The sequence below is a fragment of the Piliocolobus tephrosceles genome, chromosome 5 (genome assembly GCF_002776525.5).
Source record: "Piliocolobus tephrosceles isolate RC106 chromosome 5, ASM277652v3, whole genome shotgun sequence".
NCBI lineage: Eukaryota > Metazoa > Chordata > Mammalia > Primates > Cercopithecidae > Piliocolobus > Piliocolobus tephrosceles.
The window spans coordinates 4,824,444-4,839,372 of record NC_045438.1 but is presented as its reverse complement, the minus strand read 5'-3'; the positions used below and the strand labels follow the sequence as shown (position 1 = coordinate 4,839,372).

The 14,929-nt window shown below is 42.8% G+C and overlaps 1 protein-coding gene across 2 annotated transcripts in view; it reads left to right on the top strand.

Moving 5' to 3' along the window:
• DCBLD1 (discoidin, CUB and LCCL domain containing 1) overlaps window positions 1–4,823 on the top strand; it is a 69,051-nt gene extending 64,228 nt beyond the window's left edge. For both annotated transcript variants that reach the window (XM_023219013.2, XM_031935532.1), the window contains 2 exons: window positions 487–606; window positions 2,931–4,823. In XM_023219013.2, coding sequence (XP_023074781.2) covers window positions 487–606; window positions 2,931–3,463 — 653 coding nt within the window. In that variant the 3' untranslated portion in view covers window positions 3,464–4,823. The remainder of the gene's footprint in view (window positions 1–486; window positions 607–2,930) is intronic.
• The last annotated feature ends 10,106 nt before the right edge of the window (window positions 4,824–14,929 follow it).

The following is a 14,929-nucleotide window of genomic DNA, read 5'->3' as shown; positions in this document are numbered from 1 at the left end:
GCACACCAGCCCTGCCTGGTCTTTTTCTCACTTTCTCAGACACAGACACCCAAGCAATGAGTTAGCCATGGTCCAGAGAGAGAAGACAGTGGGGCAGGACCCCTAAGAATGCTCAGGGACCATTTGCGACTCCACCTCCCCAGAGTCTAAGACACACCAGCTGCAGTGTCTCCTCTGTGTCACAGATGCCATGCCGGTGCAGACTGTGGGAGACCGTAGCCAGATGATCTCACAAAGGGAGAATCTGGGATCTGATGAGGGCAAAATACCTTTTAAAGGCACAGCGGAAAGCATGATTAGAGTAGTGTTTGCTGTTGTGGTTAACGACCTTGACATGCTGTTCTTAGCACACACACCTGAGGAGGACGTTTATCACTGTCAGCTGTCAGGAGGCAGCCTGACCTCTGACTCATCGAGGAGCATGTTCTGGAGGATGCGCATTACATTTCTGACATACTCATTTGTTTCATGTTACCTTTATTCCAGACTGTTGGAAGCAGATTAAATATCCCTTTGCCAGACATCAGTCAGCTGAGTTTACCATCAGCTATGATAATGAGAAGGAAATGACACAAAAGTTAGATCTCATCACAAGTGATATGGCAGGTAAGTGTCATATTTCCAGGACAGTGCTGTTAGATTGGAGGTGCTGCTTGTGGGGGAGGGAGACAGGAAAGAAATAAAGCAAAATCCTTTTCTATTTAGATAGGGTCCAATAAATCTGAAATGTGTCTTTTCTGCATTCTGTAGAGAATTACAAACTGACTCTAAGATATTACTTAAAAGCCCTATTCAGCCAGTCTCTTCACCTGCAGGGGATATAATGACATCCATAGTGATAGCCCTGTTGTACTACTAGTATCTGGAAGCCCTGAATCTATTTTTGTTACCAAAGCTTTGATTAAGGCACGGTAAAGAGGGACTAGAAGGAGGAATTAAATACAGTGCCTGCCCTGAGCAAGGTGAGATAGGAAATAAAGGAGCCCTCTCAGTATGAGAAGGGCCTCAGTGTCCCTGACAAGCCATCATCAAGAGTCAAGCTTCCCAAACCATCTATGGGGAAATGCGTTTTGTGTCTTTTTAAAAAATTTCTACTCCATCATGAATGAATACACTGTAAAATGCAATATAAAATACTAGTAATAAGGAAATTTTGAAGACATACAGAATACAAAGCTCTAATTTTTTATTAGATTAAACAGACATAAAATTACTCTAAGAGTGACAGAGTAACTTAAGAGTAGTTTCTTGACACTTAGTCTCAATTTCTGCATCTGTCTCTGTGGCACTGCTAAAAACAGTTCTCAGATACATAGGACTCTGGGGCATGCTCTGAGTTACACTGTGCGCTCTCGCTTCTCCCTCCTCACATGCAGCCTGAGGACTTGCAGTAGAGGCATCACCTGGGGGCTTGTTAGAAAGGGAGGCCATAGAACCGGAAGCTCCCAGGTGATGCATGTGCACATCAGTGACTGGGAGTTGTCAGCGTAAGGGTTGGTTGAGCCACTTTGTGGGCAAGGAGAGCATCCTCTGCAACCAAAATCCATCCTCTTGCTCCTTGGAAGTGACATGAAGGGAGAACCTATTTTCTGTTCTCTTACTCCTTTCATTCTCCTTCAGCTTCTAATTCAGCCTCTCCTCCTTCCTCGCTGAATGGTCCTTCTCAGGCTCCTTAAATGTGGAGTGGCACGAGTTCTAACCTCCACTCACCACAGTCTCTCCCCTAAACAGTCCCACACCCCCCCCCAACTTCCAGCAGTGCCCTTCCATGTGTGTCTGTCCATGCTGCTTCTCACACCCAGACTTCCCTCTCATTCCCCAGTCCATCATTCTCAGCAGCCTGCTGGATGCCTCCACCTGCAGATGTCACCCGTTCCTCAGCACCCACAATCGAATCCATTGTTCCTAACCCTCAGCACACATGCTCTGTGCATTCCTTGTCTAATGGCCTCTCGGCTGCACATCCCAGCCTCATCCAGGCTTACGCTCTGGAAAGGGTCCTTGCCTCCCCTTTTTCCTCACACTCCACCTCTCACTGGTAACAAATTCCTGATTCCTGTCCCAAAGAGTCACTTTTCCTCTTTCTAGTTTGCGACCTCTATGTGCATTTCTCTTTGCTTTTTTCTCTCTCACTTTTCGATCTTTTCTTCTTCAGTCAACCTCCACAGTTACCTCTGAAAGTGCCAGTCTGTCGTTTCTCATAGAATTAAACCAGACTTCCTAGCAAGACAATCAGCGCTTTTCCGTGCTCTAACGTGTGGCTGACAGGATGTGTGTTCGAATCCTACTCCATCGCCCCATTGTGCGACCTAGGAAAAGTTAATTCGTCTCTCCCTGCCTTGGTTTCCCATTTGTAAAGTGGAGTAACAGTCCCTGCCTCAGGGAATGTTTTTGAAGATGATTAACATTTTGCTCTTGGAATAGCGCCTGGCACAGAGTAGGAGCTCTAGAAATGTGAGCTCCTAGCTTCATCCTCACTGTCACCACTGGGCCCCGCCCTACTGCTTTGGTCCTCATATCCTATTAAACAAACTACCCTGTGTCCCTCATACTCTGGCCATATCAAACTCTATTCTCGGGGCCGTTCTTTTCTCCATTTCCACACTGTGTGACTTCCACCTCCATAGCCTCTCCAGAGCCAGTTTCAGAGCCACTTCCTCCCTGAAGTACCTCCCCGTGCCCCAGGACGTGGTCATGGCCCCGTCTCTGAGAGGACCCTGCGAGGCTCCCTGAGCCAGCGGTGCGGTTGTGTACCGCCTGCGGGTGACTTCTGTGGCTTTCACATCCGGGTTTTCCCGCCGTGCCTGGGACACCTGAGGGCCCCCGGCGGGAGCGTCAGTCACCACAGCCTGAAGCAGAGTATCCCCGTCTGCCACCGAAGGCCGGCCGTGTGCGGTGCCTGCTAACTGCCGTCTGTCCTGTGGTTTCAGATTACCAGCAGCCTCTCATGATTGGCACCGGGACAGTCACGAGGAAGGGCTCCACCTTCCGGCCCATGGACGCGGACACCGAGGAGGCGGGGGCGGGCACAGACGCCGGCGGCCACTATGACTGCCCGCAGCGCGCCGGCCGCCATGAGTACGCGCTGCCGCTGGCGCCCCCGGAGCCCGAGTACGCCACGCCCATCGTGGAGCGGCACCTGCTGCGCGCGCACACCTTCTCCGCGCAGGGCGGCCGCCGCGTCCCCGGGCCCCGGCCCGGCCACAAACACTCCCTCTCCTCGGGCGGCTTCTCCCCCGTAGCGGGTGTGGGCGCCCACGACGGAGACTATCAAAGGCCACAGAGCGTGCAGCCTGCGGACAGGGGCTACGACCGGCCCAAAGCCGCCAGCGCCTTCGCCACGGAAAGCGGCCACCCTGACTCTCAGAAGCCCCCAGCGCATCCCGGGACGAGTGACAGCTACTCTGCCCCCAGAGACTGCCTCACACCCCTCAACCAGACGGCCATGACTGCGCTTTTGTGAACACAATGTGAAAGGAGCCTGCTGTGGTACTGAGCGCCGGGCTGTCGCAGGGCACTGGAGAAAGGGAGCCTGCGTGCGTGCGTGTGTGTGCGTGTGCGTGCGTGTGTGCGTGTGTGTGTGTGTGTGAGATTCGGTGGATCCCAGAGACAGCCTGTCATACTGTTTACAAAACTCTACAGCTGGTTTCGTGCTGACCCTTAGGGTGCGTCTGTTGGGTTTTGTTAGGCTAGAAAAATGAACATTTTCTGATGGCTTTTTCATTCCTCTGACTGTGATATTGAGCTGCTTTGGTGTTAAAGGTGTCATCTGTACAGAGTTGTATTTAACAAGAATAAAAGTAACTTAAGTTTGCTCTGTCAGATTTTAGTTCTGCACAGAAGTTAAGTGGGAAAATGCAGCTGTTGCAAAACGTATATAAATAGTATGTCCGTGTTTTTCAGTATATTATCTGATACTGTGTTAGCAGCAGGTCTGCTTAAACCTAATCTTGTTGTTACTGTGAGTCATTTCCTCTCCTTTGATAACTAGAACTAAAAGCATTTTTAACATTCTTCTCCTGGAAGAAATGAATTACTTGAAGCATGAAAAGCACACCAGGGTGGTGGTTTATTTAGCAATTATGACTGTAGATTTACAAACAGGCAAAGAAGGAACACCTCAGCAGCTGCCCGTTTCCTTAGTCCCCACTTCAGAGGGGGTGCGAAGAGGTGGGCCCCGCTCCCGTGACCATGAAGGTGGCACAGGAATTAGTGTGAATGGCTGTGTCAGATGTTTTCGTACCTCAGATTAAAAATGTTGCTGAGGTCAGATGCGACACTTCTCATGACTTTCTTCAGAAGTAGCACATTTTCGTGACTTCCATTGTCCTCTGAAAAACAAAGTTATTTGGGAGATGTTCGTACAAAAGTGACTCTGACCAAGTCTAAATCGAGCTTTTCTACTGACATGAAACTGTTGGAAACTGATCTGACTTTATAAGAAATGATTTTCCCCTCAAGGAGGCGTCTGTCATTCCAGAACAGGCCAGACCTCAGCTGTACCTCATGTTCAGTAGTTTTTATTTGGGTTTGTTTTGTGAGTTAAGTATGGGGGATTTAACCTCTTTTACCAAAGAGGAAAATGTGTGTGCGTGTTTTTTAATAGAAAATATGGACCAAAAGATTTTTTCCCTAAAGAATGTATTATAACCCTATTTGTATGGTTATTACATCCTGTGAAATGTATATATGTTAAAATAATGGGGGTGTTGGAAGGTCATGGCAGACTAACTGCTGGTTAGTGTGGAGGGTAAATAGTTTACTTTGTGGAGTTTACATGGTTTTATGTGCACACTAATTGTAATAAACTATGCCAAGCCAAACTGCCCCTGACTCTCACTGGTCAGCCCTGCTTGCTGGGGTGTTAGAGGCACTCAAGGCTCAGCCTCCATAAAAAGGCAGGCGCCACAGTGGAAAGAGCAAGGGCTTGGTGCCAAATTAGGCCAGACCCCAATCTATCACAGAAGAGTTGAGAAGTCTTTGGCTGCTTGTATAATGATGAGACTCAGTTCCTCGTGTTTGAAAATGGTGTTGTCATGCTTTCTTCCTACAAAACTTACAAAAATTAGTTGAAACATTTATCAAAGTGTTTATTCTATACTAGGTCCTTTTTTCTAATGTAAAGCCTTCAGTGGGCTGTTTACAGAATTTTAATATTGGAATATTAGACCATGAGTATAGGCTTAGATCTACAGCCCTTCTTTACAATAGAGCTGTCTTCGTCTATCACGGTTCTTCTGCCACATTAGTGATCTAATCATGGCCAGTGGGAGAACAGGACTTTGTTTGGATCAGCACTTGCTCAGGGTAGACTCACTGTGTAGAACAGGTTGGGTGAGTGGAAAGGTCTGATAAACCCTACACAGCTAAAACTAGAGGATAAAGGCAGAAAAATATTACATCTTTCTTTTTTGGTGTTTTGCAACATCAGCACATGATAAGGCGTGAATGAGACAATTGTAATTGATGTATGTTATCAAATCCTACTGGGAGGTAAAGATTGTATTCTGCCACTTAACATTTGTGATTGAAACACATTTGCTATGACAAGCAAGACTACCCATATACAGGCTCCAGAAACTCTGCTCTGGGTTTTATCATTGTTACTTAAATTTTCATTAACATTTATAATCAGCCTAGGAAATAGAAAGGATGTGAGAGATTGTTTTGTGTTTATTTTATACTACTTTGGATTCTTAACAGAACGTGAAATCACATAGGCACAACCGTATATACCATGAACAGCTATGAAGCCTTTCCCCACTCGGACCAGTCACAGCAGTCCAAGTGTGGCCACCAGGTTGGCCTCACTATCCTTAAAATGCTTGTCTTGCATTCATTCCCGTACCAAATAGTTACTGAGGTTCTGAGAGCAGTGTTTACCCTGTACTTACTGGAGTTGAAAGAGAGGATGCCTAGTCTCTCCCCCAGATCTGAGAGCCGTTGAATCTCTCCAGTGAGAAACTACAGTGAATACAAACACTCACCCCAACCTGCAAGTATTTCCTGCCCAAAACACAGCCCATGCAGTCACCCCATGCCACATTGCACACCCACCAACACTGCCGTGTTCACATCCCACTACAGATCCCCCGTCTCCCACTGATCTCGCTCCCAGTTTCTCCCTGTTCTGGAATGAATTCCCCTAGAGGCTTTAAAGGTTTTTATTTTGTCTTTGGTATTCTGCAATTTTACTACTATGTGTGTTGAGCTATGAATTTGTTTCTGTTCACATTGCTTGGGACTTGTGCCTCTTGAATCTTAGGATTTATCGGCTATGAAAATGATCAGCCGTCTTTTTTGGTGGTTTTATTTATTTTCTCCTGGAAATCCTATTGGATGCTCATTGGAGCTTCTTATTCTCTTTGGTTCTGATACCTGAGTATTTCCCTTTATTTCTCATGAGATTAGCTAGGCCTTGTAAAGAATTCTGATTTATTTTGTCTGACATTCCTAGGAATCATAGTAGACAGGTTTTCTTCTTATTTAGTCTGCCATCTTGCTGGAATGATGCCTCCCCAACAGAAACAAGAAAGCATATTTATTAAAATAGCAGGCCAGTCACGGTCTCTCACACATCCCAGCACAAGAGTCTGAGGCAGATTGATAGCTTGAGCCCAGGAGTTCGAGGCCAACCTGGGCAATGTAGTGAGACCTCCTCTCTACAAAAAAAATTTTAATCAGCCAGTTGTAGTGGTGCAAGCCTGCAGTGCCAGTTACTGGGGAGGCGGGAGGATCACTTGAGCCCAGAAGGTGGAGGTTGCAGTAAGCCAAGATCACGCCACTGCACTCCAGCCTGGGCGACAGAGCAAGACCATGTGTTTTGCTGTTTTGTTTTGTTTTGTTTTTTAAAAGAAGAAAATAGCACAGGTTTAGAATCATATAGAACTTGGTTTGAACTGGAGATTCAATCTTTGTAACTATGTGATCGCAAGCACATTACTGATGCTTTCTAAATCGACTTCTTTATTCCCAGAGTGGAAATTATTATGAAAGGGCTGTTGTGCAGACTATATTGTAGACTTTTGCATACATGAGATGATCAATAAAATTAGCTCCTTTTCTCTCTGCCCAATCTGAAGCCATCCAACACCATTTCCCACTTTATCTTTCAAGTGGAGACTGCCTGTCCTCCCAACCAGTGCACTTACCTGTGGCACACACCCTTCTCCCAATAGACCACTTCCACATCCTTTCTCACTCTTTCACTGCCGTTCAAAGCTCTCCCTTTTTTCTCACCTAGCTCTACCACCTTTTTCTTTTTGCTGTGACACCTAATATCTTCCAGGCCACTTTTTTCTATTCGTTGAGGACATTCACCTAAGTCTAGTTCTTCTTCATTCCTCCTTTGTAATCATATTAGAGAATGAAGTGCCCAACGTGGTCATTTTTGTGGTTTCTTGACTTCCACTCTAGTAACCTCCACTCTGTTTAAACCACTCCCACACATGTCCACATTCTTGTCGTCAGCAAGATCCCCAGTACCGTAAACCTAATCTCCAGCAATTCTCTCTTAGCTCAAAACCCCGAGATCTTCACCTTTCCATCTACTTAGTCACTGATCTCATTTAGATAACTAACCCCCAGATCCCATCATTTTCCTCTAGTTGTTAATCTTTTTAGGTTGCATTTCCTTCCCTATCCACCACTGAACTGTTTTGTCTCAGCATTTTCGCTCCATGTTCTTTCCAGGAACCCCAAACCATGAGACCCCAACAACATAATTCCCCTTGAGAATACCATCTCTCCATCTTCATCACAGCAGCAGGGGAACATTGCAAAACTATTCACACTGTGGCTGTTAACAAAAGCTCAGCTTCCAATTTACTGGGGGCCCATCACTCCTCAATGCTTTTCTTTATCTTTGATCCCTTTTTCCCCTACCCCTCAGCAATTATTCCAAAGCAGTGCCGCTTTTCACACTCTCCCTTACTCTGATCTTGCCACTTTCTTCACCTAAAAATAAGTCATTAAAATCAGAACAACTTCCTGTTGATTCCTCTTCCCACAGAACCTGTATCCACTTCATTCCTTTCCTCATTCCCTCCTGTGTCAATGGAAAAAGTGTTCCAAACCTTCACCTGTGATCTTAAATCCCACTGCCTTCCCCTTATCTCTTTGCTCCTACTCTCCCTTTGTCCTCTATCTTCTCCCTTTCATTGGAGGTCTCCCCCTCAGCCTTTCAACTTCCTCAAATCTCTCCCAAGTATAAAGAATTCTCCCTTCATATCCTAAGCCCTTCTAATTACCTGTTGTCTTTCTTCCAAGAGTGATCTCCTCTTGGAATTTTCGTATGCCTTATTTCCCATCCATTCTTTTTCTAATGTGGTTTTTAGTCAGTTACATAGGTACACAAAACATAGTATCCCTTTCCATTTGTTCAAGCCCCTTTTGCATCCTTTCAGGGGATTTTAAAGGGTGCTCACATAAGTACTGCATATTTTTTGTTTATACTTAGGTGTTTTTTGTTGTTGCCGCCATTGTAAATTGTCCCCACCTCCTAAGTATCAAGAACCAGTATGGCCTAGTGGTAAAAAGCATGGATTCTGGGGCTTAGGCTGCCTGGGCTCAAATTCTGCCTTAGTTGTGACCAAGAAGGACTTACTTTCTATGACTCCATTTCCTTATTTCTAAATGGAGATACTAATGGTATATACCTTATAGGGCTGTGATGAAGATTACAAGGCTTAATATACATAAAACCCTGACAACAGTGTCTGGCCCATGAGAAGTGCCATGTGGTGGCAGCTGTTATATGCAGTCTTCCTGTTTGATTTCTGTGACTAATTTGTGTGCAAAAAGTCTTTACTAAATGTCCTTATTATTCCTAGTAGCTTTTAGTTGATTCTGTTAGGGTTTTCTGGAATTTGATCACATTTGCAAATAGTGCTAGTGCTGTCTCCTTTCCAGTGTTTATGTGTACATTTAATTCCATTGGCAATACCTTCAGTACCATATTAAATACTTCTGGTAGCTCCCACCTTAGCATGATGCTGGCTTTTAGGCAGAGATAGATTTATTACATTGAGGTAAATCTTATTATGTTAAGAAAGCATCTATTTATTCCTTTTCTTTTCCCCTCACAAGGAATGTGCTTAATTTTGACCAAAGCCTTTTCAGCATCTATGGAAAATATGATTTTCCTCCATAGGACTCCTCCCTAGAGCCAGTCAGATGATTAATCACATAAGTAGATGTCCCAGTGTTAAACATCTGGTTATAGTATATGAATCCATTACTGTATTAAATTTGCATGGATAGGATTTTACTTAGGATTTTTACATTAATATTCTTTTGTGGGTCAGGCGCGGTGGCTCACGCCTGTAATTCTAGCACTTTGGGAACCCAGGAGGGTGGATCATGAGGTCAAGCGATCAAGACTATCCTGGCCAACATGGTGAAACCCTGTCTCTACTAAAAATACAAAAATTAGCTGGGCGTGGTGGCCTGTCCCTGTAGTCCCAGCTACTCGGCAGGCTGAGGCAGGAGAATCGCTTGAACCTGGGAGGCGGAGGTTGCAGTGAGCCGAGATCGAGTCACTGCACTCCAGCCTGGCAACAGCGCAAGACTCAGTTGCAAAAAAAAAAAAAAAAAATTTATATATATATATTTGTGAATCAGGGCTTTTGTTTTCTTTCTTTGTGGCAATCTCGATGTATCTCAGATATTATTAGCTTGACAGAAACAATTCAGAATTTTTCTCCCCATTTTTGGTTCTCTTGCTAAGCATTAGAGTTAGCTGTTGTTTAAAAGTTTAGTAGCATTGCCCTGTGAAATCACATATTTTGGTAATTTGTGGGGAGAGCACTTTGATAATTTCTTCTATTTTCGCTATGGAAATTGGTTTGTTTAGATTTTAAAACTTCCTTGGAAACAGTTTTGGTAAATTACATTTTCCTAGAAAACTTTTCAAATTTATTCCTGTAGAATTGAACAAAGTAGTCCATTATTATCCTTTTAGTTTTCTCTTTTATGGGTATTTCTCTCTTATTTCTTATTTTGTATATTTGCATTTACTCCCTTTCTTCATGACTAATCAGCAGTTCGCCTTTTTCCTCTGAAAAATCAGTTTTTAAATTTTTGTAGTTACTTCTACTGTTTCAGAAGCCAACAACCCGTTTGTTACTGCCTTAGGCAGAGATTAAAAATGCCCTCAACCACGGTGAACATGACAGTAGAGGGCACCTAGTGAGCATGACACATCCTCAAATGTCACAAAAGGACACAAATATCCTTGTTACAGTATTGCTTCCTAAAGAATATGGGGACAGTATGCACACACGCAGGAAATAACCTATTCCGTAAGGATTTGGTGGGGTGGGGAATGCGATAGTCTTGACAATCTAGAAATCTACTATATAACTCTAGGAGTTCCCTCATTCTACATTACTCCACTACAGCCAAACAGTTTCTTGTGAAATTCAAACCCAGCACAGTCATCATTTTTAGAAATCAAAACTGTATCAAACCTAGGCTCCATCAAACCTTGCACCCTTTAAGAAAATTATTTTAAAAATTCTACTGCAGTTGGCAAGCATGGAAAGAATAAAAATAATTGTTGGAACAGGAAGACTGAAAGCTGACAATTTTATCTATATTTCCCTTTTCCTTCTTTGTGGCCTATTAAAGTGGAATGAAGAGAGGAATTTGAGTCTTGGCTCAGACACTTAACTAGCTGTGTGACCCTGGAAAAATTAGCCTTCGATTTATTGATCTTCATAGGAGTATTTTATTTGATTTTCAAAAAGCCTTACACCACTAATAAAAGTAAAATTAATAATGTACCTGGAATCTGCTACCCCCTGTTGGCAATTTACCAAATTGCAAATTCTACCTTTCCAATGCATAGACTCCAAGTTTTAGTGTTGGCCTATATTTTATCTAATTTTCTTTGTTATAGTCCATTACCTATCTTCCTTTTTAAAAATTTATTTCTATTTTTATAGATTTAGGGGGTAGAAGTGCAGGTTTCTTACGTGCATATATTGCGTAGTGGTGGAGTTTGGGCTTTTAGTGTATCCATCATCTGAATAGTGAACATTATACCCAATAGGTAATTTTTCAACCCTCACCCCCCTCCCACCCTCCTATCTTTCATAGTCTCCAGCGTCTGTTATTCCACTCTGTATCTGTCCATGTGTACCCTTTATTTAGCTCCACAAGTGAGAACATGTTGTATTCAACTTTGTTTCTGAGTTAGTTCACTTAGGATAATGGTCTTCAGTTCCATCCATGTTGCTGCAAAAGACATAATTTCATTCTTTTTTTCATGGCCGAATAGTATTCAATGGCATGTATTTACCACATTTTCTTTATCCAGTCATCCATTGATGGACACTTAGTTTGATTCCGTACATATCTTTGCTACTGTGAATAGTGCTGTCATAAACATATGAGTGCCAGTATCTTTTCAATATAATTTCTTTCTTTCTTTTGATATATGCCCAGTAGTGGGATTGCTGGATCACATGGTAGCTCTATTTTTAGTTCTTTGAGAAATCTCTATACTGTTTTCCATAAAGGTTGTACTAATTTACATTCCCACCAACAGTGTCAGTGCTCCCTTTACTCTGTAGCCTCCCCAACATCTGTTTCTTGACTTTTTAATAATGGCCATTCTGACTGGTGTAAGATGGTGTCTCATTGTGGTTTTAATTTGGATTTCTCTGATTAGTGATGTTGAACTTTTTTTTTCATGTTTATCATCCACTTGTATGTTTTCTTTTGAAAAATGTCTGTTCTTTTGCTCACTTTTTATCCTCCTACTTAGACACCAGAGGTGTTTCTTTTACAACCAAATGCCCTCTTAAAACTTTAAATCAAGCTTGTTGTTCAAATCTTCCCTCTTTCCTAATTTCCCTGAGAGTGTTGTTGCAATCTCCCACTATGATGGTAGATTCAACATTGTAGTAAATTGATTAAGAAATTAAGTAACCTTTATCCCTAATGATTTTTTTTCTTCAAGTCTGTTTTTAAAAAATATTAATGTAACTGTATCCATGTTCTTTTGGAGAAAATATGCCCAGTGTATATTTTTTCTCCTATCACTTTCAAATTTTTTATGTCCTTATGTTTTAGTATGTTTCTTTTAAACAATATATTGCTGGATTTTTCCCAATTTTGTTTTCCAGTTTCAGTTCTTTCTTTTAATGAGTTTAGACACTGATCAAGCACTCTCAAGATTCAATTCTAGACTGGACATGGTGGCTCCTGCCTGTCATCCCAGCACTTTGGGAGGCAGGTGGATCACCTGAGGTCAGGAGGTTCAAGACCAGCCTAGCCAACATGGTGATACCCCGTCTCTACTAAAAATACAAAAATTAGCAGGCACCTGTAATCCCAGCTACTTGTGAGGCTGAGGCAGAAGAATCACTTGAACCCAGGAGGCAGAAGTTGCAGTGAGCCAAGATTGCGCCATTGCACTCCAGTCTGGGCGACAAGAGTGAAACTCCATCTCAATATATATATATATATATATATATAAAATAAAAAATTCAATTCTAGGAGTACTCCTTTGACTTTTGCCAGCATATGCTAGATAATTCTTACACTTTTTGTGTAGTTTCTTTTCTCCTTTATCAGGCCCAGCACGTCTCCCATCCAGGCTTTATTAGGATTTAGCCCTAGTTACAGTCCTGGCAGCAGACTAGGTAGGGGCAGGTATTGCCTTGGGGAAGTGGTTAGTAGCAGCCTCTGTAACATCTTGGAGCACAGACAAGGTACAAGGCCTTACTGGAGAAGCGTGGGCTACTTCTTAAGACCAGACAGTCCAGTAGAGACTGCAAAGTCTCTCAGGTGCATCCATCCAGATCTCCCCATGGTTCTAGGTTTTCCTCACCAGGGCCTTGACTTTCACAAAATAAAAGGGGTTTGGCTGAACATCCAAGTATCTGAAACTCAGCAACTCTAACACTTTCGCATTCAGCCTGAAGCTCAGCTGTTTCAATCCCTCCATCGTAGGAGGTAAGGCCTCTTTGGGAGCTGCCCCACCCCGTTTCTGTAGGTCATCAATACAGTCCTGCTGTAACCAGCCAACTCTGCTATTCTTGTAGATGTTGTTCTTCCCCATATTTTTTAAATGTCTGCATCATCGACCCTCCTGGAGAGTTCCCCTCTCCATAAGCTACTATCTGGGTCCAGAATCTCTAAAACTGCCCCCTAAATTGAGTGAGTTGCTAGGACTCATCCGATAAAGCATAGTTTTATTCACAATTATGATTTATTACAGAGAACACAAAGCAAAATGAGGAACGGGAAAAGGCATATAAGCAAAGTCCCAAGAAAATCAGGTACAAGCTCCAAGATTCATCTCCCAATGGAGTCACACAGGACACGCTTAATTCCTCTGGCAGTAACGTGTAACAATACATCAAGTGTTGTCCACCTAGGAAGCTTGCCTGACTGAACCTAGGAGTCAAGGTTTTAGGGGAGTCAGTCATGTAGGTACCCTCTGCCTAGCATGTACCAAAATTCTAGATTCCCAGAGGAAAGTAAGTGTTCAACAAAAATCCTATTGTTTGTACAAACATTTCAGGCACAGTAAACCACACTTACCAGCGAGGGGATGGTGGGAATACTCCCGATATCCAAGTTGCTGGACGCTGGCCAAGGTCCAACCTTGCAAGCAGACCTAAACACAACAAGTTCAGGCCTGTTCTGTTAACTCGTTTCTGCACACCATTTGTGCGATAGCCACTGAGCCATGATTTTGTGTCAAGGACTAGATAAACTGTACTTACCAACCAGATGTCATTGTCTTTGCCCTTTGGGTGGGTTCCTAATGCCCATCTTGTTACCTGTTTCCTCAGATCTCACTCACGGTCACTTGTGTTAGTCTAGGCTAAGAAGCAGACGCCAACACCAAAAAGGGATCTGCTGTGCAACAGATTTATTAAGGGCAATGCCAGTGAGGAAAAACAGGTAGGTAGGGAGCTGGGGTTGAGGGGAGGCTGGAAGGCAGTGAGACCACAATGGAGGTAACACCCAAGGTGAACGAGAGGAGGAAGGAAGGTTGGGTGACAGCAACTTGGACTACAACGTAATCCTAAGGGAGTTTGGCAAGACCATCATGGAGTGCTCAGCTAAAGTTGAGGAGTCATCATATAATATCCCTGTCATAATCAGTCATTGACTGGCAGCAGCGTGGAGAAGCATAGCCTCACCACGTACACAGGGATGAATTTCAGACCACAGTAGCTGGGCTTTCAGTAAGCTACGCTCCCTCCTGCACGAGAACTGACAGACGCATTCTCGTGACTGCCGCCATGGTGGTTATAACTCTCAAAACACACCTGAAAAAGGTTCACTATTAAACAAATATTCAGCACCAACAGCGCATGGTAATTTGCAATACTTTTAAAGTTTTTTTTTTTTTTTTAACATTACAGTTATAAAACCACCTAAAACACTGATTAACAATGAAAATGCAAGTTCTCTTTAAAATTTCATAAACTGACCAAAAAATTCATAAATTGACCAATAGCCTATGGGATTGTATTCTGGGGAAAAGGCATCTTTTCAAATCACTTGGCGAATCGGGAGCTTAAATCAACACACAGAAAGCATATACGTATTAGCACTGAATCAAGATTAGTCAGTGACAAAAATGTATTTCTAATGTTCATAACATTTCTAAACGTTTATAACTCAAGTAATTCATTTACAAGTATTTTCCAAAAATTATTTTACATATAACTTAGGAACTTCTAAATTATATATACTTAGATGTCAAAATGGAAGGATATCCTTTTAAATAGTATCTTAAAAACAGGATTGATTTTCTAACTTTTATCAATGTTTTCCTCAGTATTTATAACACAATATTATAACACAGTATTTATAACACAAAATTAAGCCAAGTCCTTTGCACAGACTTTATGACATGTTGGTACAAATAATAGAAGCTACTATAAATAAATAAGCCAAAATA